Source organism: Hibiscus syriacus, unplaced genomic scaffold (assembly GCF_006381635.1).
Source record: "Hibiscus syriacus cultivar Baekdansim isolate YM2019G1 unplaced genomic scaffold, ASM638163v2 tig00000340_pilon, whole genome shotgun sequence".
Classification (NCBI taxonomy): Eukaryota; Viridiplantae; Streptophyta; class Magnoliopsida; order Malvales; family Malvaceae; genus Hibiscus; species Hibiscus syriacus.
In genome coordinates, this window is record NW_024061783.1 from 4661287 (window position 1) to 4687380 (window position 26094).

The 26094-nt window shown below is 33.3% G+C and overlaps 1 protein-coding gene and 1 long non-coding RNA gene across 3 annotated transcripts; one reads left to right on the top strand and one right to left on the bottom strand.

The window, feature by feature from the left end:
- Positions 1–2063: 2063 nt before the first annotated feature.
- Positions 2064–8954, bottom strand: LOC120203539 (nicalin-1-like). 2 transcript variants are annotated; one of them, XM_039203818.1, is made up of 15 exons: positions 8927–8954; positions 8554–8895; positions 8318–8475; positions 7480–7583; positions 6785–6851; positions 6206–6298; positions 4792–4953; positions 4528–4668; positions 4353–4430; positions 3825–3937; positions 3662–3722; positions 3091–3258; positions 2615–2716; positions 2291–2380; positions 2064–2147 (listed from the first exon to the last, which is right to left on the bottom strand). In XM_039203818.1, the coding sequence occupies exons 2-15, from the start codon at positions 8837–8839 to the stop codon at positions 2085–2087; spliced, it is 1686 nt and encodes a 561-aa protein (XP_039059749.1). In that variant the 5' UTR covers positions 8840–8895; positions 8927–8954; the 3' UTR covers positions 2064–2084. The 2 variants fall into 2 exon arrangements, with proteins under 2 accessions (XP_039059749.1, XP_039059747.1); XM_039203816.1 differs by lacking the exon at positions 8927–8954 and having other exon boundaries at positions 8554–8920.
- LOC120203557 lies at positions 7734–8060 on the top strand. The gene is made up of 2 exons (XR_005523833.1): positions 7734–7823; positions 7957–8060. It is a non-coding gene; the product is annotated as an uncharacterized LOC120203557 (long non-coding RNA).
- Positions 8955–26094: the final 17140 nt, after the last annotated feature.

Below are 26094 nucleotides of genomic sequence, written 5' to 3' on the forward strand. Positions count from 1 at the left end.
AAAAAGGATAGATACTTTACAATATAAACACTACCTATTACATTATATAAACGCTACCTATTACATTATATAAGCGCTACCTATTACATCATATTTTTACCTATTATATTGAAAGTGTCCATACTTTTTATAAAAAGGATCGATACTTTTTTTAAAGTTATGTAATTTATGTTTCAATTTTTTTTAATAGTGTTTTATGTTTTCCACCTACAATATTAATTTAATAATTTCATTTATACAAAAAATTATTTGATTGTTTTGATATTTTATAAAATATTATTTAGAATTTAAATTTAACAATATTAACCGAATATAATAATAAATATGTAATATATATGTTTATTGTTTTTAATTTAATAATAATATATACCGTAACATAAAAAATAAATCATTAGACGCCTATAATTACTAAATTAATATCTTAAAACTCACTCAAAATATAACCTTAAATTAATGTTTTCCACTGTGAAAAAAAGTATGGACACTTTTATAAAAAGGATAGATACTTTACAATATAAGCACTACCTATTACATTATATAAGCGTTACCTATTACATCATATTTTTACCTATTATATTGAAAGTGTTCATACTTTCTATAAAAAGGATCGACTTTTTTTAAAGTTATGTAATTTATGTTTTAATTTTTTTAATAGTGTTTCATGTTTTCCACCTACAATATTAATTTAATAATTTCATTTGCACAAAAATTATTTGATTGTTTTGATATTTTATAAAATAATATTTAGAATTTAAATTTAACAATATTAACCAAAGATAATAATAAATATGTAATATATATGTTTATTGTTTTTAATTTAATAATAATATATACCGTAATGTAAAAAATAAATCATTAGACGCCTATAATTACTAAATTAATATCTTAAAACTCACTCAAAAGATAACCTTAAATTAATATTTTTCACAGTGAAAAAAGTATAGACACTTTTATAAAAATGATAGATACTTTTCAATATAACAGTTAAAAATATGACAAAACCAGTTTCATTATGACAAAACTGATAAAATTTACCTAATATGTTGAAAGTATAGACACTTTTATAAAGAAGATAGATACTTACCGATAACCAAAGTTTATCGATTACCAATTTTTTTAATAGTTTTCATGTTTTCTACCTAAAACATTATTAGTCTGTCAACATAATAAGTAACGCTAAACGGAATTTATTAAATATCTTTTAATGTATCCGATAATGCCGTATATTAATCGTATATTAACCCGTCTTTCCTGAGACAATCCCCTTTGAGGGTTTTATTGTTTAAAAGTACCGAGGTCTGGGTCTCATGAGACTTGTCAGGGGAATGCAGAGATGTTTTTGCGAGGAGACGAGTGTGCTGGGCTGCAAGAAGTCCTTCATCCAAGGGATCGGCATTACCGCGCCCAAGGCAAAAAAAAGAGACAAAGCTATGAGTTGGGCTCTGTGTCTCTAAATTTAGGGGGGTTTGGAAAAAGGAGAAATTAGGGCTAGTGCTTCTCATTGAGAATAATTATCATTGAAAGCAATGACTCGCATATTGGTTCAACGAGGTTCCACTAGCAGCTCTTCTTCAAAAATCCAAGCAGATCCTCTTCCTTGCCTGGGCCATCTTCTTCTCGGACGGAGCCACAAGTTTCTCCTCCCATTAAATGAATTATATTTGGTTAAACAAATTTATATACTAAAAAGCAAATGGGCATGGTTGATTTTCCCACTGGTCCCCTATTAATTCCACACAACATTTTATTCCCATCTCATGTTCTAAGTTCAAACCCTAAATCATCCAGAAGAAGAAATTGTTACCACGTAAATAAGTACATGTAAAGGACGAAATTGCATGAGCAAAGCATTTAACCAACCTTTGTAGGAAATACGAGACCTAAATTTCTTGCATTTTGATTGATTCCATTCTTGGAAAAGTAAAGTTACCATCTATTTTGGAGCAAAATTTAAAAAGCATCCCTCAAGATAAAAGACTAGTAAAATCATTTGTAACAACTTGAGAACCCCAGTGATTTCAATTATGCCTATATCAGAAAACCATTCATACCATGCATTTCTGCATATAATGCTACGTCAACAATCAAGCGGTTTTCACCTTTCGAGAGGGGGGGCGGCGAAATAAACTGATCAGATCATCAACACCCTGTACACAAGCACTGTGATCAGATTAACATTTGATTTCAAAATAAATTATTTTTCTGGGGGAGGGGGATTCCAAACAAGTAAAAGAGGTGAATGCATAACATTAACATAAACGTTGAAGATTTTCTTTATGGTGAAGAGTACCCTAGTTGTGATGACAAGAAAACAGAAGAGCACTATCAAATACGACCCCAGAACAAGGAGTAACAGTAAGTCAAATGTCACGCTAGCAACCTGTGACAGCACATTTAAACAAGTCATTATCTTCAATGGTAAAGAACAGGTAGAAATATAAAGAACTCCAGGTTATATCTCCATGCAGTTTCAACCAATCTGTCAGTGATCTAAGGTATTACTCCCCCCCCGAAAAAATAAAATAAATAAGAGTTAAATAAACCACTAGAAAGATAGCACAGCTAAGGGGAAAAAATGAAATATTCACTAATTGTTAGCAACTATAGTAAATACCTGATATACGTTTAGCCTAGCGCTAATTGAATCGTAGAAAGTAAATATCCCTTCAAGATTCTCATGTTGCACATTCACTTCATCAACATGACCAGCTAATTCCTGCCGTCAAGTGAAACAGAAAATGCAATCGTAACTGAAAGCAAAAGCCAAGTCATTCCAGTGTTTTCACCATTTACCCTAAATCCCTATTCCAAAGCTTGCGCAGATATATTTCTCAAAAAAAGATACATGAAAGTTCATCAAACCGGTAGACAATCGTTAAAGTTTTGAAGTGACCAAGGTTGAAATACAAATACTTTTTCTTTACTTTTGCTTCTGATTAATGGTACATGCAAGTTTTCTTCATAAAGGAAGGTTTTATACCATCAAATTCCCATTTGGAAAAGCCATTACCAAGATATTTGACAATCCCTGTTTTAGATTATCAATCTTCAAGAAAGAAACAAGAAAAGAAAAGGGGTTAGAGCATGAACCTTTTTCAATGCCATGACAAAAGGGTCATTCTTTGAAAGAAATGGTGCTACTCGAGGTGTTTTTGATAAAAGATACAGCCAAGATCGTATGTATGCAGGATTGACAGATAAACTACTCTCATCTGCAAAAATTTGGACACTTTTTCCCTGGTGACCATAGATATGCCTCTGCAAAAAGAGGAAAGACAATTTTAAACTAAAGGTACACATCCATGCCAAACAATGATAAAGCCATAATGTCTTTAGACACAAATGAACAACTATATACATGCTCTTATTATACATATGAATTAACAAAAGAAAATAAACAATCTTTACTGACTAGTTGGTCAGGCTCCCTACAATCTACATAGAATTACGACCAGTAAAAGACCGGTTCTGTTGTTACTTTCTACACATATTTCCTCTTTCCCCTCCTATTCTCACGAGCAGCCTACAATTCAACTGTCTTACAATAGCGTATTTGGGCCTTTGTTCCAATGTCTAAAAGATTACATCTCAATATTAATAAACATATGCAAAATACGATCATTTTCCTACAAAATTCTACTCGCAGATCATTTGATCTTACCGCAAGACTTTCAGCAACCAACTTCACACCTCTAACAATTGCAGTTTCATTCACATATTGTCTACAAAAAGAAAAATGTGCTCTCAGCTACTAGTCTCAAACACAAAGACACAAACACATGGTGGCAATAAGAATAATAAAGGCTTAGGTTTGAAAATATGACCCGCCATCAAACAGACCACCAGTGCCTTCGAAGAATTTTGGTGCAACAGAACGTCCAGAAAGAGTGGCAGCAGTGACTCTCAGCCTTGAGAACTGTTCATGCTCCCAAGCTACCTACAGCAGCTCAATTGCTTTATTACCTATTATAAACAACATACAGGCAAGCACAGAGAGTTTTCTTATATCTATCCAAAGAATGTTCTCATAAACATCTATCCACCGTTGTTGTAGTAAAGTCTGATGTGAAGCGGCAGAAAGAACATCGTTAATAGATTTATTTCAAGTTAACCATTGTCCAGTAAAAAAAATGTTCTGCCCACAATAGATCACAGGATTTTAAAGGACAAAGGGATTATTTTCGAAACAACAAAAATATTTTTTTATAGCTAACCGCAAAAATAAATTCATAGACATATCAACTTAAATTTTCATAGGCTCCTATAGCTGAAATTGATAATAAAATAAGTACTTGATTCAGGAAATGAATACAAATACAGTTCAAAAATTGGAACATGATATATCAACTTACTCGAGGATTGGAAATATTAATTTTCTTGTGCTTTAAGCCAACTTTGAGGTCCAACTCCTGAGCTACGTTAGAGAAACCCTTCAATAAACATTATGTATCAGAATATGAAACATGTTAAGGAACACCAATATCAATATGCTTTAAAAACCTATTATGCCGGACATTAGTGGCTTACCTCAAAAATTTGCTTGATGTAGGCATTCTCTGGAGGCTTGGACACATGAATCCATAATTCATTATCCCAAGAACCAATACTATTTAAACAAATAGCATAGTCGATACTCTCACGTAGACGTTGATCAAAACTCCGAAGCCACTGCACCACATATGATACTTATATGATCATAATAACCAAAATTGATAGCAATAGATAACCAAAATGATACACAGCCTTTGGAGAGGTAACAAAAGGATTTGTTCACCGAGGAACACTAATCACCTTTTGAGTCCCATTGTAGTTATATGGTCCACCAGATGTCAGGCCAAAAAGTAAATTGTACCTTCCTCTTGTCTTAGGGTTTGAGTAGAGAGAGAATAGCCTTGCCATTTCAAGAAGAGCCACAATGCCACTTCCATTGCTGTCACTTCCCACTGATAATGCCTGCATGAATAAAAATATTTACACACCTTCATTGTCGAGGTTCGGTTACTTACTCTGAAACCAAATGGTACGATCATACCAAATTGTTATGATCGCGTGTTTCAATTGATAGTGGGACTCGTCAAAGGGAACTTCAAACCTTCGACTCGTTTAGAGGGAAACTTAGACCTCTTAGGGTTTTTTCTTTTCTTAAAATCTGACTTAAACTTCATTAATGATGATAAGCCTCTTTAAATAGAGGTCACATACCTTATGAAAATAGAAGACCTACCCACTTAAGAAAGGCTTCTAAATTACTAATAAATATGACCTTTATAATAATAAACTTTTTATAATAAACTGACTGAAAAGATAAACTGCAACCTTGGTTTTAAAAAGCGCCCTAAAGCGCCTAGGGTCCTAGACGCCGAAGCGCTAAGCGAAAGCGATCGCTTTATGCACACGAAGCACCAGAAAGGCCGAAATTCACAAAAAAAATACAGAATATTTATAAATTATCTTATAAATACTTAAATATCAAAGTGTCACTGCATATATTCAAAAGTTATAAGTACTTAAACACCAAAATATAATTCTCAATTTACTTATAAGTTATAAACACTTAAATACTTATATACCATTAACCATACGACTATACGAGCATATTAATCTCAAAAGATGGTCTACACCAAAAGTAGTCTAAAGTGAGATGAACAAAAGTATTTTTCTAAACCCTCAATTCCTTATAACTAAAAATCCTCTAAATCGTCATTATCGTCGTCATCAACTAGAACAACACCATCTCCTTCATCACTAGACACTCCAATATCTTCTTTCATCTCATCTTCATCAACTAAGCATCTACGAGATGGTCTACTAGAGATAGGATTATGAGCAGGAGATTTTCCTTTATCATTTCGTGATGGTCCGGCTATTTCATTCGCATTTTTTACCCTAGCCCGCCTAAACTAAAAGCCGATCTAAGCCTGATAATCTAATAGCCCGCTAAACCCTAAACAATCCCAAAAATCGTATCTGCTAAAGCCCATAATCGTATCTTCTAAACTCGCGATTAAGCGCCGATTAGCGCTTTGCAAAAAGTGCTGCAAAAGCGCCGATTACTACCGCTTAATGAATTCGTAGTGTTTTTGCTATGCTGAAGCGCCAGGGGCCTGGCTCGAGTCGCTTAGCGCTTTAATCGCGCTTAAGCGGTGCTTTTTTAAACACAGACTGCAACACTGTTTTATTCACTGAAATTTAATAAAATACATACAGGAGCAGCTCCAAACGTATCATACGAAGCCACAATAGCAATGGTTGGAAGTTGATTTGCATCTCCATCATCTTTTAATCCAGACAACCACCCCTGTTATCACAAAGCAGAATTATCAGAGTGAAAACTTGTGGAAAACACCATTAATAACATTTTCAAGGTTACCCGTGTAATACATGCAGTGAGAAAAAAAAACTAGCACAGTAGCACTAGAAAATTAAACATGCCAATACCTGATGTCAAGAGGAGGCATAATTTATTAAAAAATTGAACATTGATGAAATTAAAGAGAACTACAATCATGCAGATATTTTACCACCTAGGGCCTTAAAAAAGCACGATTAGACAGCACAAGTGTGTGCTTGATCACGTTCATCTTGCCCAAAAGGTCTGAAGCATTGTTGTTGTCTGGCACTAAGGCACAGTCCCTAGGTGTGTTTAGGCACACGCCTTAACAACACTAAAATTGACCTAAGCCTCAACAGTTCGAATGCAAGAAGGGTATTGTTTTTCATACAATAGTAAAACACCAATTGCAACTAGTTTCCTTCACTTAGAGACGTAAAACTTGACACACACCTGAATATTAGTGATTGTGGGAGATGCAACTTTCTTAGGTTCTGCTATTGGGATAACAAGCTTGTATCTGCAATTATTTCACAATAAGATTTGAAAATAAGCAAATTACAATACAAGACTATTTACTCACCAACTTCAAAAGAGAAATGAGCCAAAGAATAAAAAGGGACAAACATACATTAGGGGTAGAGTAATATTACGGTTACACACACATGGTAAAAAAACAACAAAAAGAATAAACCAGGAAAATGCAGTAAGATTAATGTAGGATCCTAGTGAACAAAACAAGTGCATCAATTTTGCTCCTTCAGCTGGGAAAATGATCATTCTAATTTTATTTTTTTAAAATAAAAAGAGAAAAAAGGTAATATGTTCTCTCCCTCAATGATGCATAAAAGAGTTCAGACAAGATCCGTTTTCTGATACCAAACGAGCATCCCTATAGAAAAATGTGATATTGTCATGGCCCCACGGTTATTTGCTGAAACAGTTTCAAAAGAAAGCTTATTTCTTTTGCAAATCCCTTCCCCTTCTCAAAGCAAAAACTGGCAGATCAGAAGCATGTTCTTTTCTAGTTGAGGTAAATGTGTAATGAAAATCATTCACAAGAAAACAAATTGAACAGAATGGAACATGAACTTTTAAGGGACAAGGTAACCCAAATATATAAATGATAAAAGAAGCTGTCAACTGACCCGCCTGTAGTTGCAGTAGCAGGCTGACCCATTGCATCATTCTTCTTGATATCAGCCAACACAGTATCAATGTCATCATTCTCAAAAGCAAAATAGACAGGATACTGCAGCATAAAGATCCCACAGTAAAATTAAGAATCCAAAGCATAAGACATAAGAGAATCGAGGGGAGAGAAGCAGCAAACTTTTCTCTCGAGAAATTCTCTCCAATGAGTGACAAATACCAAATATTAATTTTAGAATAAAAAAACAAAGGATTTAAATAGTAAAAATCATATGAAAACGTAGAAATAGAGGACGGGTCTTTCATAGCTGATGGCACAAGCAGAACATGGATTGATGGTGTCACACCAATGAGTATGAGATCTAAGTATATACCATAATATAATTACTTTCTGAAGGAAAAAGTCTAACTAAAAATGCAAGAATAGCAATAACAAAGTTGGCTCAAATCCTAAATATGCATTGGTGCCTGAGTTATATATAGGATGTGTAAGAAGAAATTTCATGGTTTATGCTATTTTTAATTCAAATTAGTTGATATGAGGAAACAGACATCCTCACAAGATGGAAGCACAGATCAAGAATGTGGAATCTATATCTTTTAGACTCGGAAGGATTTTTGGAACAGTGGTTGAATAATTCGAAAAAGGTCAAAATATAAATTCAATCAAGATGATGCTAGTGTAAATAAAAACGATGCAGTACCACAAGTAATTTATATATATAAAAAAAGCATGAAGTTGACAGAGGTCAGATCTTGCTGAAAATTAGGCTGGCAAACAAGGAAACTTCAATCTCAATGCATAAATATATTAATATGTTTCTATGTACTCACAGGTATATTTGAATGTACAAGCAACTGTTCGAGCTCCACCAATATTTTTTTCAATTTCTCTTTTTCATGAACTTGCTTATTCCCTCCACGTTTAAAGCAAAGTACTTCAGGAAGCAAAAATAACAACCCTCCTAACGGCTTTTTCTGAGTAATATAATCTGCCAAGAAAGAAATAAACGAAATTAAACTAAAGGAAAAAATAGAGGGAAAATTTAACTGATGAAATGAAAGTGAACCTCGAACGAAGGTGACATTCAATTCGCGTAGAGGGATGATGAGAACGGCTCTGGAAAGATCGGCGCCAGGAGGGAAACGCAAGGAGGAGGCGTGGTGGTTGAGGGAGGCGAATCGAGATCCGAAAGGGGAACCGGACATGTCGTATTGGATAAGACGGTAGACGTCGACGGCAGCGGCGGCGTCGCAGAGTTCAACGCAGGCTACTAAAATGAAGAGCAGAGCGACGACGGAGTACATCGATTCTAACAACTCCCGGAGGCCGCCCGAATTCTTTGAAGTGGCCATCGGAGATTGGATCTAGGGTTTGGACAGAGTGAAAAAGAAAATTTGGGTTTATCTTATTTCTGTCTTTTTTAGTGCGAAAACTGTTAAGTGATTGTTTAATGGAGTGGAGCAGCTTCCATCATGTCGCTGTTCCTCAGATTATACGTAATAACTGCGTCCAGAATGATTAAAAATTTAACAACTGTTATACAAATAATATACTCTAAAATGAAACAGTAATTCATCTCTATAATTATCTTTACATTACCATCAACTCTATTTTATTCATAATATTTAATTATTAGTATGTTTATTTTTTTAATTTCAATGTATTTTTATATATCTTACAATTTAATCTATTTGAATTTATTATATTATATTTAATTTTTATTTATTGTGTAGAAACTACAATAAAAAAACATAAAAGATAGAATAAGAGAAAATAATGTAACAAAGAAAATAAAACTACTTCCGGTTCCTATAAAAAGGAAATAATCAAGCTGCTTTCGAAGCTAGGGTCAGTTGGGTGAAACTTTGCGCCCCAGATTAGAAGGAGGGTTAGGTCTTAAAAACATTAAATCCTGGAACACAGCTTTTATGAGCCATCTTATCCGAAACATTCTCACTGCTGAAGGGTCTCTTTGGGTCGCATGGCTTTACTCCTATGTTATTAAGAATGAAGACTTTAGAGACATGGTAATAAAACCTTCTCACAGCTGGAGTATCAAGAGAATAGGGAAGCTTCGTACTACTGTTTTTCCCATTCTTAGTGCAGGAGCTAAAACTACTAAAGAGATTTGGTAAGCAATTAGGGACAAAAGAATTAAGGTTCATTGGCATAAAATCATATGGTTCCCTTCCCACATTCCAAAAATCAGAATGATTGCTTGGATGGTCATCCTAGACAGACTTCCAACTCGGAAAAGACTGTCTCGGATGGGATTTGTTCTTGATCAAAGCTGCGTGTTATGTAATGAGACCATTGAAACAAGGGATCACCTTTTTGTTGAGTGCAGGTTTGCCAAAACCCTATGGAGTTTCATTCTCAATCTAACTCACCTGAGACTAACTCATATGACTTGGGGAGAAATGACTAATTGGGCGTCAGACAATTGGAAAGGTAAATCACTCCTTTCAACTATACTGAAACTTGTTTGGACCTCGTCCATCTATCTGTTATGGGAGGAGAGGAATAGAAGAATTTTTCGCCGAGGATCAAGAGATGCTTAACAAATTCTGTCTACCATCAAAGAGTTTGTTTGAATCCAACTTAGAGGCAAAAATATTAATAGAATAGATAATATTAATTGTAATTTATGCTATAATTGGGGTATAGTTTAACCATTTTTTGTTGTAAGTATTGGTTTTACTCCCTTTTGGGTCTGTTGTAGCTACATTGCTATTTGGATAATAAAAGTTAACTTATCCAAAAAAAAAATAACAAAAGAAAGTAAAAAAAATAACAAAAATCAAAAATCAGAAAAATAAAATAATAATATGTAGCGCATATACAGTGCAACTCTAGATGTTGAGTATCACTATAGCTTTTCTCTACTCTAGCGTTAAAAGTGGATATGGGATGGAATTGAAATTTATCTCTAAAGTGGAGATTTTATCCACTCTAACGATACGCTGGAGATGGTCTTAATATGTATATATTGATATTTGTTTTATTTTAAAAAATATACCACAAATAATTCAAATCTAAATTTATGATACTTTGAAGAAGAAAAAAACCCGTGTTAGGTATTTTTCATTTTCTCTCTTTGAAGAGTCTCCTTACCTGTGTGGTAATTTACTGGGGTGTGTTTCCAGTGTTTTTCTTTTATCTTGCTTAGATAAATTACGCTAGTGGGATAGGGAGATTGTTTCTATTTAACAAGAGGGTGTTGTCTATGGGAGAGATTGAACAAGAATTAGAAAACTCCAATTGAGAGAGGAAGAAGAGGAGGCTCTCAATTTAGGAGAGTCGGGGAGTATTGTGCAATTGTCTTTTGATTATTGTTTGGTTGGTTGATTTTTCACGGAGTACAATGGTGAATTTTCAAGCGATGTGGACTACGATTGCTAATGTTTGGTGTCCGATAGAGAGAATCTCGATAACTGAATTGAGGGAGGGTCGATATCTATTTCATCACTATCTTGATGAGGATGTAGATCGTATCATGATGGGAGGGCTATGGTACTTTACTACGCATATGCTAATTCTACATCGATTGGGTGAGGGAGAAAATCCGACAACTGGTTCGTTCCACAAAGTAGGATTTTAGGTCTTTGTGAAGGATATACTGATTGGTTCTATCTCGGAGGCGGTGGCAAAGTGGTTTGGTAATTTTCTTGGTACTTTTATTGATTACGATACTAATGCTGTCTCATTAAGATACAAAGGGTGTCTACGAATCAGAGTGGAGTTAGATGTGTAGATGCCCCTCAAACGTCGAAAAAAACTAGCACTTGCTCATGGAGGGTGTCATAACCTTTTTAAAACGTTTAAATTTTAATAATAATTATGACTCATTTTTGAAAATTTGGATTTTTTTGTTTAATTTGAATTTTAGAGACATCAACCTTTGCGTTATGTATATCAAATATCTAAAAAAATGTCTCTTAAAAATAATTTTAAGCAAAAATCATTTTTAAGACAAAAATTAATCCGCGTTTACCAAAAATTCATTTTAAAGGGTTCGAGAATCAGTTATGCACGAGGAATGGTGAGCACTCCACAATGTCCAAAATTAATACCCTTGATTATACATTGTCTAAAGCGATGGGATTTTACACATTCGAATTCAAAATTTAAACTACCATCCTTTCTATTTCTATGAATTTTAAAAGAGTTAATTTCATTATTTAAAAATATCCGACTCGATAAATTGCTTAATTCACTCGATATTATTTAAAGAAGGATGTTCCCTTACTACGTGAATTAACAGAAATTAAAATCCGATTATATTAGACGTGATTTCTTTGACCCACAACATAACACAACATTGCCTTTAAATTTTCAAAGGGATGAGAAAGTAAATGCATGATATATGAACGTGATAATAATGAACAACACATGTAGAGAATAACGAAGATATTAATCACAACAAATAAATAAAAATAAGAATTAAACATAAACGAATAAATAACGTAAAGTAACTAAACGATAAATAAAGGGATTCGTAAAAGAAAATCGACTATTTATTACTATATCCAAGTATATAATTTAAAACATTAAGAATATAAGTAACATATTAATTAGCAAAGAATTATTTAAAGTACATTTGATTAACCTAATAAATAGCAACTAATCATATCATAATAATTTTATTCGAATAATTGCTTGGAAGGACAATCTAGGTATTTGAGGTCTTCCCTAGATTAGTCGAATAATTAACAAATAATTTTATATAAATGCTCAAATAAATAAAAAACTTTCTATATACATATATATTTTTTTAAAAGTTCAAAATATCATTTGAAAATACAATGCACAAATATATATATATATATATATATATATATATATTATTTCCCCTCCCATTTATGTATCAAAACCAAAATAAAATAATATATAACAAAAATAAAGTACTATATGGGCTAGATTGAAGCCGAGATAACATGCAAGGAACTAATAAATCATTTAATCTTAACATTTTATTTAGTAATAAACTATAAAGGATGATTAAAATAAATATAAGGCAAAATTATAAGGATCATAAATGTAAATAGAGTACTTTCCAGTATGTAATACACTGTGGGACGAAAATGAAATAAATCTCAAATAAATGCATAAATTTATAATTAAACCCTTTTTATTCATAAATAAAAATTAAGGATCACAAATACGAGGGACCAAACCAGTTATTTACCTCCTGAAATCAGAAAACACGGGAGACATGGTAGCAAAACTATGTCGTTTCACTGGTATATATATATATATACACACGTAATTATGAGACAATTGGGAACCCTAGTTCTCATTTGTTTTAGCCGCCTAAAATTAAAGGGGAGAGGGAGCCCTAGAATTGTCCGAAATCCTTCCCCCACCGAAGGGAGATCCGCCATTCAAAGGCGTCGTCGCGACGGCCATAACTCGAGTTAACCAATCCAAAACGACTCTCTCAATCTCTCCGTTTTAGATCTAGGATCCTTTTAAAAGAAAAAACCACCGATAGCCTTAGATCTAACCCTTTTTACCTTCGTTTTTCTTTGAACGTCTCGACGCTGGTAAGAGAAAACCACCGTGGTCTTTAAAGGTAAGTTTCTTCTCTCTTTTTATATTAAAGTTTTTTTCTTTCGAATCTGGATTTTTTTTTTAAGAAAACTAACTCCAAAATAATATTCCTTGCTTCGTTTTTATACTCGAATCTCTGTTGCATGTGATGTTTGATGGGGTGCTGCTAAGAAAATAATGCATTATGATCTTATTTTCGAGTTGATAGCCTCAGATTTGATATTCTTTGGCTTATATGAGTAAAACAGTTATATTCAATTTTTTTTACTAATTTTTCCTTCTTGGCTGACTGATTTGATGAGTTGTTGACAGATTGAAACAACGACGGTCGGTGGCCAGCAGGAAAAGTCGGCGACGACCGTGGCAGAAGTGGGCAGCGGTGGCGTGGCAATGGAGGCGGCAGATTTGGCAGTCCAACAGTGGCTACGGGCGGGTCAGGACAAACCCTAACTGACTTTTGTCGTTGGATCAAGGACCGATCCAACGACCCAGGGAGCTTGACGGCAGGTGTGATGATAGAAAACCCTAGTTTGCTGGGTTGTCCAATTAGGCTCTCGGCTTTGGGCCTGGCAGTATGTTTTTTTGCCATTAGCTGAGTCCTGGCCCACTTGTGGTTGTTAGTTGTAACCTTGGGCCTCATTTTTGGATGGTGTTTGGGCCCCTTGCATTGTAACCTGTAAAAATAAAAATAAATAAAAGTAAATATTTATTAAATATATAATTAATTATTTTACATTTGATTACCGATTCAAAAGTTAGATTCCAACTTAAACGTAATTAACACAATCATCATCAACACAATTAATTAACATTAATAATTACCAATTACCAACAAATATTTAATATTAACACAACACAATTAATACTAACCATTACTACCACATTTAATGCCAACAATTAATGCTAACAATTACTACCATTAATACTAACAATTAACATTAACAATTGATATTAGCAATTAATATTAATAATTCGTAATTACAACTTAAAACCTATGATGTATATATGTATGTATATAAACCCGAATAAAATACAATGTCTACAGAGGGTATACCTATGCAACTTTCCGATATGAAAAGTTACGATTATTCTGTTTCTATGTGAGAAGCTTGGCCATGGAGAACTAGATTGCCCTCTGAGGGTGCTAAAAGAGAAAAAGGATTTAATCCCTTAGTGGATATATCTTTAAGGGCACAGCCGACTCAAAGAGGAGTCATGACGAGTCCCTGGTTACGAGAAGAGAGGGCAGTAAATGAAGAGAATCAAGCAATGGAGTGGGATTCCCAAAAGGACATCACCGACTGTCCAGGGTGGGCAGACGAAACTTTAGGTTGAAAGAACGTTTGGGGTGAATGACGGCACAAGCAGCCAGAAGAGGGATTGGATGAGGTCATGGTGTCAGCAGAAGAGGAGAACCCTTTTGACAAACTAGATAATGCTAAACAACAACGGAGTGCTCCAGTTACTTCGAACATGGGTACGGTTCAAATGCTGGAAATCTTTTAATATCAACATACCTGAGTTCACAGGCCAACCGGGTGCAATTAAAATCCTCGGTTGCAACGTCCGAGGATTGGGGATGCCTCGGACGATAAGGTGTCTCAAGCATTTGCTACGAGACATGAACCCATCTGTAGTTTTCTTCATGGAGACGAAACTACAGAAGACATGAATGGAGGAGAAGGAAATCGTGTGGCTTTATAAATGGTATAGAAGTGGATTCTATCTGATCTCAATGAGGTTTGTGTTATGCTTGGAAACCAATATGCGGTGTTCTACTTCAGTCAGTGTCAAGTTCGCACATTGATGTTTTTGTTACGGAGGAAATGACAGAAAAGAGATGGAGGTGTACTAGGTTCTACGACACACCGAAATAATAGAATCGGGTTTATTCTTGGGAATTATAGAAGGTTGGATGACTTTCCAAATATCCATGGCTTGTGATAGGTGACTTTAACAAGATCATGTTTGCTTATGAGAAAAGTGTGGAAATATTAGAAGTGAGTGACAGATGAGAGCTTTTTATGATGCGCTATTGGAGTGCGATTTATCAGACAAGGGGTTTCTTGGGCACGTGGTTTACATAGGAAAGAGGAAGACAAACAGCCACAATAATTAGGGAGCGGTTAGATAGGGGTCGCAAACAATTTGTGGATGGATCAATTTCCCCGATTTACTCTACAGCACCTCATGCACTCTTTTTCTGACCATTGTCCGTTGTTGTTGACAATTGCTACAAGCAGTAGGGGTGTGAGGCGATGGCATTTTAGATTCAGAGCTGCGTGGTTGTTAGAATACATGTGATACGAGGTAGTACGACTTTGGAAGAGTAGAGGGTCAAGTGCCTGATTGATTAAACCATATGTGTAAGGGTTGGATAAATGGTTTAAAAATATGTGTAAACAACGTAAGTTAACTGGTCGCGAGCTTCAAAAGTGAATAGAAACACTATTGGAGTTGGATCCTTCGGATGGAGTGTTAGGCGATATTATGGATACGCGGTTATTAATTAATTTCGAAGCTAATAAACAAGAACTCTATTGGGAACAAAGGGCTCGTTCTATAATTGGCTGAAGCATAGGGATAACAACACATCATTCTTCCATAGGTGCGCGACGACTAAGAAGAGGCAAAATAGAATTTCATCACTGGATGATGGCAATGAGAATATGATTGAAAGCGAAATAGAAATGTGTAACAAAGCGAAAGAGTTTTTCAGGATCTGTTTACCTCGAATGGCTCACTCGTGAATGAGGAAATTCTTAACGACATTCCTTTATGCATTCTCGAGACGGATAATACTAAAATGAACCAAGAGTTTTACAAAAGAGGTGACCACCGCAGTTAATTTCATAAGCTCGTTGAAAGCAGCAGGGGAGGATGGCCTGGGGGCTCTATTCTACCAAAGATTTTGGCATCTTATAGGAAATGAGGTAGCCGAATTTTGCATTGGGTTGATTAAAGGATGTTATGATATGAAGGAGGTAAACCATACTCATTTAGTGCCCATCCCTAAGGTTGATTCTCCGACTACTATGGGTCATTTCTGACCTATTAGCCCTTGTAATGTCCTCTTTAAAATCGTGTCCAAGATGATTGTTAATCGAATGCAACGGTACCTTCCAAAGTTCATAGACAAGGCTCACAGTGCGTTTGTCCCGGGAAGAATTATAGCGGATAACGTTATTACAATTTATGAGATGTTGCACTCGTTTCAAATGAATAAATTGGGTAGAAGGGGTTTCTTTGCTCTCAAGCTAGATATGAGCAAAGCGTACGACCGCGTTGAATGGAGTTTTTTATGGGCTATTCTCATTCATTTTATCCTATATATGCAAAACCCAAAACAAATTCAAATGAAAATAATTAAAGTCCAAGTTTACAAGCCAATTAAAGCAACCCTAAATCCAATATACCGACCCATTACCAGTAATCACACTCAATAGCATACTCGAACTCATCATGTTTCACTTTCCAAACCTTAGCTTTATGAAATTAACTGAATTCGAGATATTTCTCCAATAACATCTCCTATATCTTTGTTCGGTCTAAATATTAATCTTTAGTGTATTAAGTCTAATTACTTCAATTTAAAGATATTTTATGATTTTTTTATATCCACAAATCAAACGATTTCGATGATAAATAATTGTTGTTATTAATTGAGAACTCGAGTTTGAACATCATGAATGTCAATGGTATAAGCGTTCATGTCAAATGATTAAGAGATATCTTTAAACATATATTATCTTATACTAGTCTCATGTTAATAAAAAAAATTTATCTTTTACATAAATAAAATATCTTTTGTTTTATCTTATTTTGATTTTAATAAAATTGGTTGTAGAAGATTGAAGTGCGAGATTCTTGGATTATAGATATGACACATATCATAAGTAAATAATGTATCATATTTAACAAAGAGTTAGTCTATATTAAAATATTTTAGTACGATTAAAGTTAATTGAATTTCTAATTAAATAAAATATGTGACACACATGATACCTTAAGGGTGCGTTTGTTCACGAATATAAAACCGACGGGAAAGGGTTACTGGAATGTTGTATTTTGTGTGTGGTTCGTTTGGCATGAATGTAAGATTACAATGTTTGGTTAAATGAAGACAAGATTATGAATTCATATTTTACCAAATTGTCCTTACATATATTTGTTTTTTTAACAGTTGAATTCTACTCTAACTATTTTATATATTTTTTAAAAAATTTAAATTCATAAAACTTATATAATTTTTTTTTAAAATTGAAAAGATAAATATGTTTAATGAAAGGGAAAATTTATTTTAACACCCAACTTCATATAAAATTCTAATTATGGATTTTTTGTAAATATAATAGTTTAAGGATATAATTTGTAATTTAACTTTCGTAGAATTATTTTTTATTCAACGACAGAATAATGATATTTTTGAAAAAAAAAATTTAAGGGTATTTTAGTCTAAAACATCGGTAATCCAACAATACCTAAGGGAATGGGGTAATCACATTCCCAGTAATAATCCCCCAAAATATCATTGTTGGGAATAAAGAATTACTGGAGGCTGAGAATGTTTGCCAACCAAACGGGGGAATGACATTCTATTCCCCTGGTAATGTGAGATGACTTGAACCAAACACGCCCTAATGGTTAATTTATAATTAAAAATAAACTAATTAGAAATTAATATTAATTTATTTGGTTATTTTAATATATTAAATTTATATTTTAGACTTCATGCCTAATTAATATTTCATGAAATATAGAAATAACTAAAAGTGAATATTCATTCGTGCTTAATTCACTTTATTCCGTTTTCCCTTATTTAACTATGAAGATTTCTCTTTTAAAAAAGAAAACCCTAGATTAGGTTAACCATAAACCAGTATAAAAAGAGAACGAGAAATTACATTGTAGCAATAAGTAGCGTATGAGCAAATACTACAAGTTGCAAGCAAAGGTCTCGTCTGATTGTGTAGCTACCAACCACAGCCATGAGTATTAACTTACTATTCTTCTGCACTTTTATATTTACGATTTCATGAGTTTTTTTTGTATCTCTAGCTACCTAGTTAACTGCACTCACCCATGCATGCAAATATTTCTTTTATAAAGAAAATAGAACATCATAACAATAATTTTGAATCGAATGGAAACAGGTCTTCAAAGTTGGATAGAAGAGCATACACTTCATATAATTGTTGGAGGCCTGGGACTGCTCATCTTCGTTGTGGCTTCTTTGGCATACTGGTGCTTCATAGAAGGCCCTCTGGAGTAAAACAAAACCTAGGAAGAGCAGAAACTAGAAGTAGCCGAAGCAGAAGCGTAAATCGGAGCTTGTTATTTAGTAAATGAGAATGTTTCATTCCAAGTTTGTTCTTTGAGTTGAAACTAAGTTGCTTAGTTTAATAACAGATATGGCCAAATCAATCTAATGCTCAAGTTTTATGTTATGAGAATTTCTAGTTTCTATTTTTTTTCCTCTTTCGGAGCTTGATTTAATAATGTAATATTTATTAACCTTTCATCAAAGTATTTAATATACTTTGATATTATTGTTAGTACGTTATACAACAAAAAAGATGAGAATCAATATATTAAGTATTTAATATATTTCGAGTTACTTAATATATAGAAATAACAAAACTGAATATTCGCTTGTGTTTATAGAATTACATGAAGGTTTTCGTTTTCTCTTAATTAGGGTTAAATCTAACATATCATCACACAATTAATTACTTGTTAGTCTAAATTTTTTATTAATAATTGAGTTAGTATCACATAAGATCAATTCCTTGTCCATGCAATCAAAACCCGGAAGTTGTAGGTCAACCACGAATATTTGAGATATGATCAAATAATCATAAAAATAAACAGTCGAATAATGTCCAAAAAGTTATGCACAATATTAAGTTCAGGTTTATGCAAAAGCAATTATTGTTTACGTTACACAGAAAGAAAGACTCGAATCGTTGACACTATGTAAAATTTTATAAAATTATTAAATGAGTAAAAATAGATAGAAAAAGTGTAAAAGAAAACAAGTCTGACAAATGTATAACATATATATATATATATATATATATATATATATATATATATATAATATATATATACATAAAGTGTTGCGCATATTCTTTTAGTTTTGAGAGCTTTGAATTTAAGAATGTGCAAACTAAGTTTGATAAAAAAAGTATATATATATATACTTACACTTAAGTGTTTAACAGTTTAATGATTTTACATTTCATTACATTTTGGTTGAGTTGATATATTTTTTTTAATTTATTCGGGTTGTCCTCTCGATTTTAAGTTTTTGTTATGACTAATACGAATCGACTCTAATTTAATGTTAATGTATTTGACATGATAGATTTTAAATTTTGAATTTCATATATATTTTTTCCAATTATACTACTAGTAGTTAATATTTCATAAAAAAATATTTACTTAATATAGAAATAATTAAAAGTGAATATTCATTGGTATGTTATTCACTTTGATTTAATTCTAAAGATACACTTTATTCTACTTTTCCCTTATTAGAGACTATGTATGAAGATTCTCTTTAAAGAAACCCTAGATTAGGTTAAGCCTAAACTAGTATAAAAAGAGAATGAGAAATTACATTGTAATTATAAGTAGGTATAAGCAAATACTACAACTTCGAAGCAAACGTTCCTGCTATCTTTCTTCCTAGCAACCAACCATAGCCATGGGTACTAATCTTACCTTCTATTTCTTCTACACTTTAATATTTTATGATTTCATGATTATTTGTAGGTCTAGCTACCTAGATAACCAATGATCAAGGGTTCTATCTTCATCTTCATAATAGAACAGTTTTAAAACTCATAACCATTAATGTTTTGAAATTACGAAAGGTGAAAGATTAATCATTGAGCTCGTTCCAATTGATATCTTTATATGTATAACGATAATTTTCAATTGAATGTAACAGACATTAAAAGTTGGATACATGAGCATCCTTTGCTTCTAGCGGCAATAGTTGGGGCAGTGTTTGTCATTCTGGGTTTAGTTTTAGTTGCATTATGGTATCTAAAAAGGAGCCGTGGACGAAGGACCGTGGAGGAATGAACCGTCGAGTGAAACAAAGCCTAAGAAGAGCAGATATAGAAGCAGAAATTAGAGAAGTCCAAGCAAAAGCCGAAGCCGAAACTGAAGCACAAGCCCAAGACCAAACTCAAGCTCAAGCCGAAGCCAAAACCCAAGCACAAGACCAAGTTCAAGCCCAAGATCAAGCTGAAGGCCATGTCCAACCCCAAACATATGTCGTGTATGCACCAAATGAAGTAATATATTCGGCATCAACCTTTGAAAGATGGCTTTATAGGGCGAATCACGGCTATTCTCCTTAAATTACAACTACTTAGTAAAATAAGAGAGGGTTTCATTCAATTTTTTTTTATTATTACTTGAGTGTGAAACTAAATAGCTTAGTTTAATAACAGATACGGCGAAAGCAGTCTAGTGCACAAGTTTTAAGTTATGAGAAGTTTTAAGTTTTTTATTATTATCGTTGATATATTATACAGAGAGATGAGATGAAGCTTGTTTAAGTATTTAATATACTTCGATCTACTTAATATTAAGAAAGTCAACATTTTCACTTCTCTTAAGAAGTAGCATTTACTTTTTATTTTCTTGAATCCAACAAAGCCCTTATTTCAAGTAGGAAGTTGATTTATGTTAAGGGTTTATTTAGGTATAATTCAAGGCTAAGGACTCGTTTGGGTAAAATACAGGCGAAAGGTCTTATTTGGCTGTAAATTAGAGGTTAAGAACTTATTTGGGTATAACTTAGGTATAGTTGTTTATGCATATTAAATGGCAAAGTTACACTACTTTTTTGTTATTTATCCAATTATAAATGATTAATACTTCCATTATAAAGAAATTAAAAGTAGTCACAAAAGTTTGGCATTTTCAATCCAAAGAGCTTGACAAACCAATTTTGCCAACAAGAAGTTCAAAGTTGTGAAGGTGAAGATGATCGCGAACAACGAGGGGATTCGTTACACGACGGCGACATGAGTACCAATAATTAATGGCTAGTGATTTGATTGATACCATTTAAATGTTGAGTGACCTTATTGATAAAAATAGTTAATTAAATGCCCTAAATAGAACCTATCTAAAATTAAGTGACTAATCAAGTAGTTTACCCTTTATAATTATTGAAATATTTAAATATCTAAAAACAAATCCGACCATTTATGGGGAAGACCCAAGGCGGCGGCGCTGGTCTAATGAGAAAAGGTAGGTTTTAAACATAACCTATTCCTATTATATTTTTGAAATTGTAAAGATGCAGTGCCACATCATAAAACTATTTTTTATTAGGAAATTAAAACAAACTTACAATTACCGATAACTAGTTGGTCTAGTGGGATGAGATACTAGGTCCCTTAAGCAATATCAGACGTTCGAATCATGACGTTTGTGAATGGAACAAATTGAGTTGAGGGGTCGTCCTCACCTTTATAGCACCCGAACTGAATTAGTCTGTAAATAGATCGGATACAAGTGATTAATTAAAAAAAACAAACTTACAATTAAGTTGGGTTCTTTATGATCATTGTCGTAACCGGTTTTCGTCCGGGCACGAAATTTTTTTAATTGGCGGGGAAATTGATGTGAATAAATAATTTTGAAAATAATTTGTGAGTCGCCATCGGCCTTTTGGATCAGGTAGGTCGAATACCTAAAAATTATTTTCTTTAAAGAGTTTTAAGAAAACATCAATAAAAAATTGAACTGATCTGCGTTTTATAACCAAAAATTCGTTCTTTTTAATAAAAAGGGATTCGTGGTCGGTTACGTTTAGGGAATGATTAGCACCCCTACAACGCCCAAAATTGGTACTTTTTAATTATAAATTGTCTCTATTATTAAAATTTAAAAATTCAAAAATATATTTAATTTTTAATCTTATTATTTCAAAACTATATAAAATATATTTATTTATTTAAATATATCAGAAAAGAACTTCTAGGTGCCTTAAGACAACTCTTTTCTTTGATATTGATAAATATTAATTTAAATAATATTGTTTACTTTTTAATTTTAAAACATCAGAATAGGACATCCAGTTGTTTTAAGACTGTCCTTTTCTTCGATATTAAAATAAATATTTAAAAATTACTATTTATTATATATATATATATGAATATATAAAAATATTTATTCATATAATAAACATACTACTAAAACAATATATTTAAAAACAATAAAATAAATGAAAACATATAAAATAACTGACTAAATTACAGTAAAAATAAAATTATTTAAAATTCGGATATTATAATAAAATAAATTAAAAATATAAACTAGGGATTAAAAAATTATTTATTAAAATTAAGGGATTAAATCCGTTATTTATCCTAAATATATTATTTTAATATAAAGGACTAAAATGAATAAAATTGAAATTCGAAGACTGAATTAAAATTATTATAAATTTAATTTAGTGACTAAAATGTAAAGTTTACAAATTATGAGGACTGCTGATGGGGTTTAACTATTGTATAATTACGCGCATAGTCCTTCCCGAAACGACGTCGTTCGGGAAGGACTATAAAAGGTCCAAACCGGCTGGCCCGAAGGGCCAGTCTTCATTTTTACTTCTCCTCTCTCTCTCTTCTTTGAGAGAAAAAAATTTTCTCTCTCGCTTCTCTCTAGAACAGAGAGAAGCCAGCCGGCCGACAGCCGTCAGTCGGCGTTAGTCCGCCGTCTACCACCGCCGCCGGCCACCGTCTTCGGTGGCCGGAAATTTTTTTTTTTACATCTAAACGTAGATCGGACCGTCCTAATGACGATTCCGATGTTCTTTTCCGTTAAACGGCTCCCAATCGGAGCAAATCTAAAAAGAATACCTTCGGTTTTTCGAAGGTTTTGGTGAGATCCGGCGTTTGGCTTCCTCGGTAAGTCTCTTCTTCCTTTTTCTTTATTTTCTGGTTCTTTGCTGCTGAGATCGTTGGTAATAGTTTGTATCTTCTCTGTTTTTTTTTTCCCGGTTCTGTCTCTCTCTTTTTTTTCTATCTTTCTGTCCCGTGGTTTTTTTTTTTCAGGTTCGGGTGGTGGCTTTTATAGCCACCACCGTTGTAGCCGTCGGACCGGTCCGAAGAGGGGGTCTCGGTGAGTCACCGGACTACCAGTGGTGACTCACCCCGTAGCCGTGGCGTGGACGGCTGGCGTTGGAGCTTCTGGAGCGTTCGGTTGGGACGTGGCAGCGGCGGAGGCGGCGAGATAGCAGCGGCGGCCGCATGTCCCTAGGGTATCAGACCCTAGGGTTTCCATCTGGGGCAATCTGGACCGTTGGATCGTGCCAGATCCAACGGTTGTGATGAGGCGGCCGGCTAGATTAGGGTTAGGAAACCCTAACTGGAAACCCCAAATGTTTAGGGTTTCTGGTTTGATTTGGACCGGTTCTGGTTTGTTTGTAACTGGGCCGGTCCAGTTGTAATTGGTATGTAATTATTTATTTATATATTTATTTAATATGTATTTAATAATAATAAATAATGATAATAATAATATAATAATAATAATAATAATAATAATATAATAATATAATAATAATAATAATAATATAATAATAATAATAATAATATAATAATAATAATATAATAATAATAATATGGATAAAAAATTAGTATCTTCAGCTGCCCCTCTTTGCTCATTCTTGTGTTAACAAGAATAGGGCAAAGATGAAAAGATAATAATTTTTTTATCCATTTGGCTTTACTTTGATCATAATGGATATATTGAATAAATTCTTCTCTCTCTCCAGATGAGTTCTTCTTATTATGAACTTTCTGCTGGGGATGATGATGACCTCCTTTCTGTGATAGAGTCATTCAAAAGGTTGAATAAGCTCTTGATGAGTTCTTCTCATTATGAACTTTCTCTAGAAAGGCTGATGCTAATCTATCTCCTTCTATGATAGAATTATGCAAAAAGTTGAACAAGTTCTTCTTATTATGAACTTCTTCTTTCTTCTTCAGATGAGTTCTTCTCATTATGAACTCTCTCTGGCAATGTTGATCTATCAAATGATGAATTCAAACCAAAAAATTGAACAAGTTCTTCTCATTATGAACTTCTTCTTCCTTCTTCAGATGAGTTCTTCTCATTATGAACTTTCTCTGGAAAAAATAATCCATCCAGTGATGAATTCAGATAAAAGGTTGAACAAATTCTTCTTATTATGAACTTCTTCTTCCTTCTTCAGATGAGTTCTTCTCATTATGAACTTTCTCTGGAAAGGCTGATCCATCAATTGATGAATTCAGGTAAAAGGTTGAACAAATTCTTCTCATTATGAACTTCTTCTTCCTTCTTCAGATGACGAGTTCTTCTCATTATGAACTCTTCCTGGCAATGTTGATCCCTCAAATGATGAATTCAAACAAAAAGTTGAACAAGTTCTTCTCATTATGAACTTCTTCTTCTTTCTTCAGATGAGTTCTTCTCATTATGAACTCGAACTGGAAAAGCTGATCCATCAAGTGATGGGTTTGAATCTTTGCTAAAGTCTTTGAAATTCCTGTTAAAAATTCAACATAGATGAAAATGAATGAAAATGCACCTATTTTTGTAAAGACCTAAAATATGATGCATGCATGTTAATTTATTTGATTTCAGATTGGTGAATTGAGTATTTCTTCAATTGTAAAAACCCAATAGATTTTTCTTCTTCAAATGAAAGAATCTATCATCTTTGACCAATGTAGATATAATGTCACAAAAATTTCTTGAGAATAAAACTCAATAGTATAGGCTCTTGAAAAACTTGCATTCAGGCAACATGTTGATTCTGATAACAACTCATCTGATTATGAAGTGACCTTTCAAGATGATTTCACAGATATCGATAGTTCTTCTAATACCGAAAAATCTTGAATTCTGGTTTTGATGAGGAGAATAAACTGTTATACTTGACAAAAATGGGATTCTCAAAGGCTGAAGCTTCAATAGCCATGTAGAGATGTGTGGTCCAAAATCAATCAATTGCAGAATTGGCAAATTTTATATGTGTTGTTCAAATGACTAAAAATGCTGACGCACTTCTTCCGGTAAAAGATGGGAAGCCATTATATGATAATCCCAGTTACAAGCAAAGACGAAACTTATGCTATGATTTTTGGGAAAGGGATAAGAAAAAGAATCTTGAAAAGAAACTTCTTAATGAAGACGATCATGCAGTTCATCTTTTAATTCCAATGATTGGTTCTGTAGTTCCTACCAAACCAGATCAGATAACTCAAAGAACACTTCCAGAAGATGCTATTGAGTCTCCTTATTTCTACTATGAGCAAATTCATCTTCCAAATTCAATGATTGGTTCTGTCCAACCAGATCAGATAACTCAAAGAACACTTCCAGATTCTATGAACAAATTCATCTTCTAAATTCAATGATTGGTTTTGCCAAACCAGATCAGATAACTCAAAGAACACTTCCAGAAGATGCTATGAGCACATTCATCTTCCAAATTCAATGATTGGTTTTGCCAAACCAGATCAAATAACTCAAAGAACACTTCCAGAAGATGCTATGAGCACATTCATCTTCCAAATTCAATGATTGGTTCTGCTAAACCAGATCAGATAACTCAAAGAACACTTCCAGAAGATGCTATGAGCACATTCATCTTCCAAATTATGTTTGGACTGGGATATCACAGTACTTATTCGATGTAAAGCCAGAATTTGTAGATTCGAAGCATTTTCATGCTGTCACACTGAAAATAGGCTATATTCATAATCTGCCAATTAAGAACATAGTTTCTCTTATTCTGCTTCCTCCATGTGCTGATGCTTTTCCATTGACAAAGAAATGATGGCCTTCTTGGAATCCAAAAACAAAGTTGAACTGTTTATAAACATGTACAGGAAGTGCCAAATTGACAGAAAGGATCTGTAAGGTTCTTGAAGCTTATGACAATGAGCCACCTTAGAGTGTCCAGAAGTATGTTCTTAATGAGTGCTGAAAATGGAATCTAGTATGGGTTGGAAGGAATAAAGTTGCTCCACTT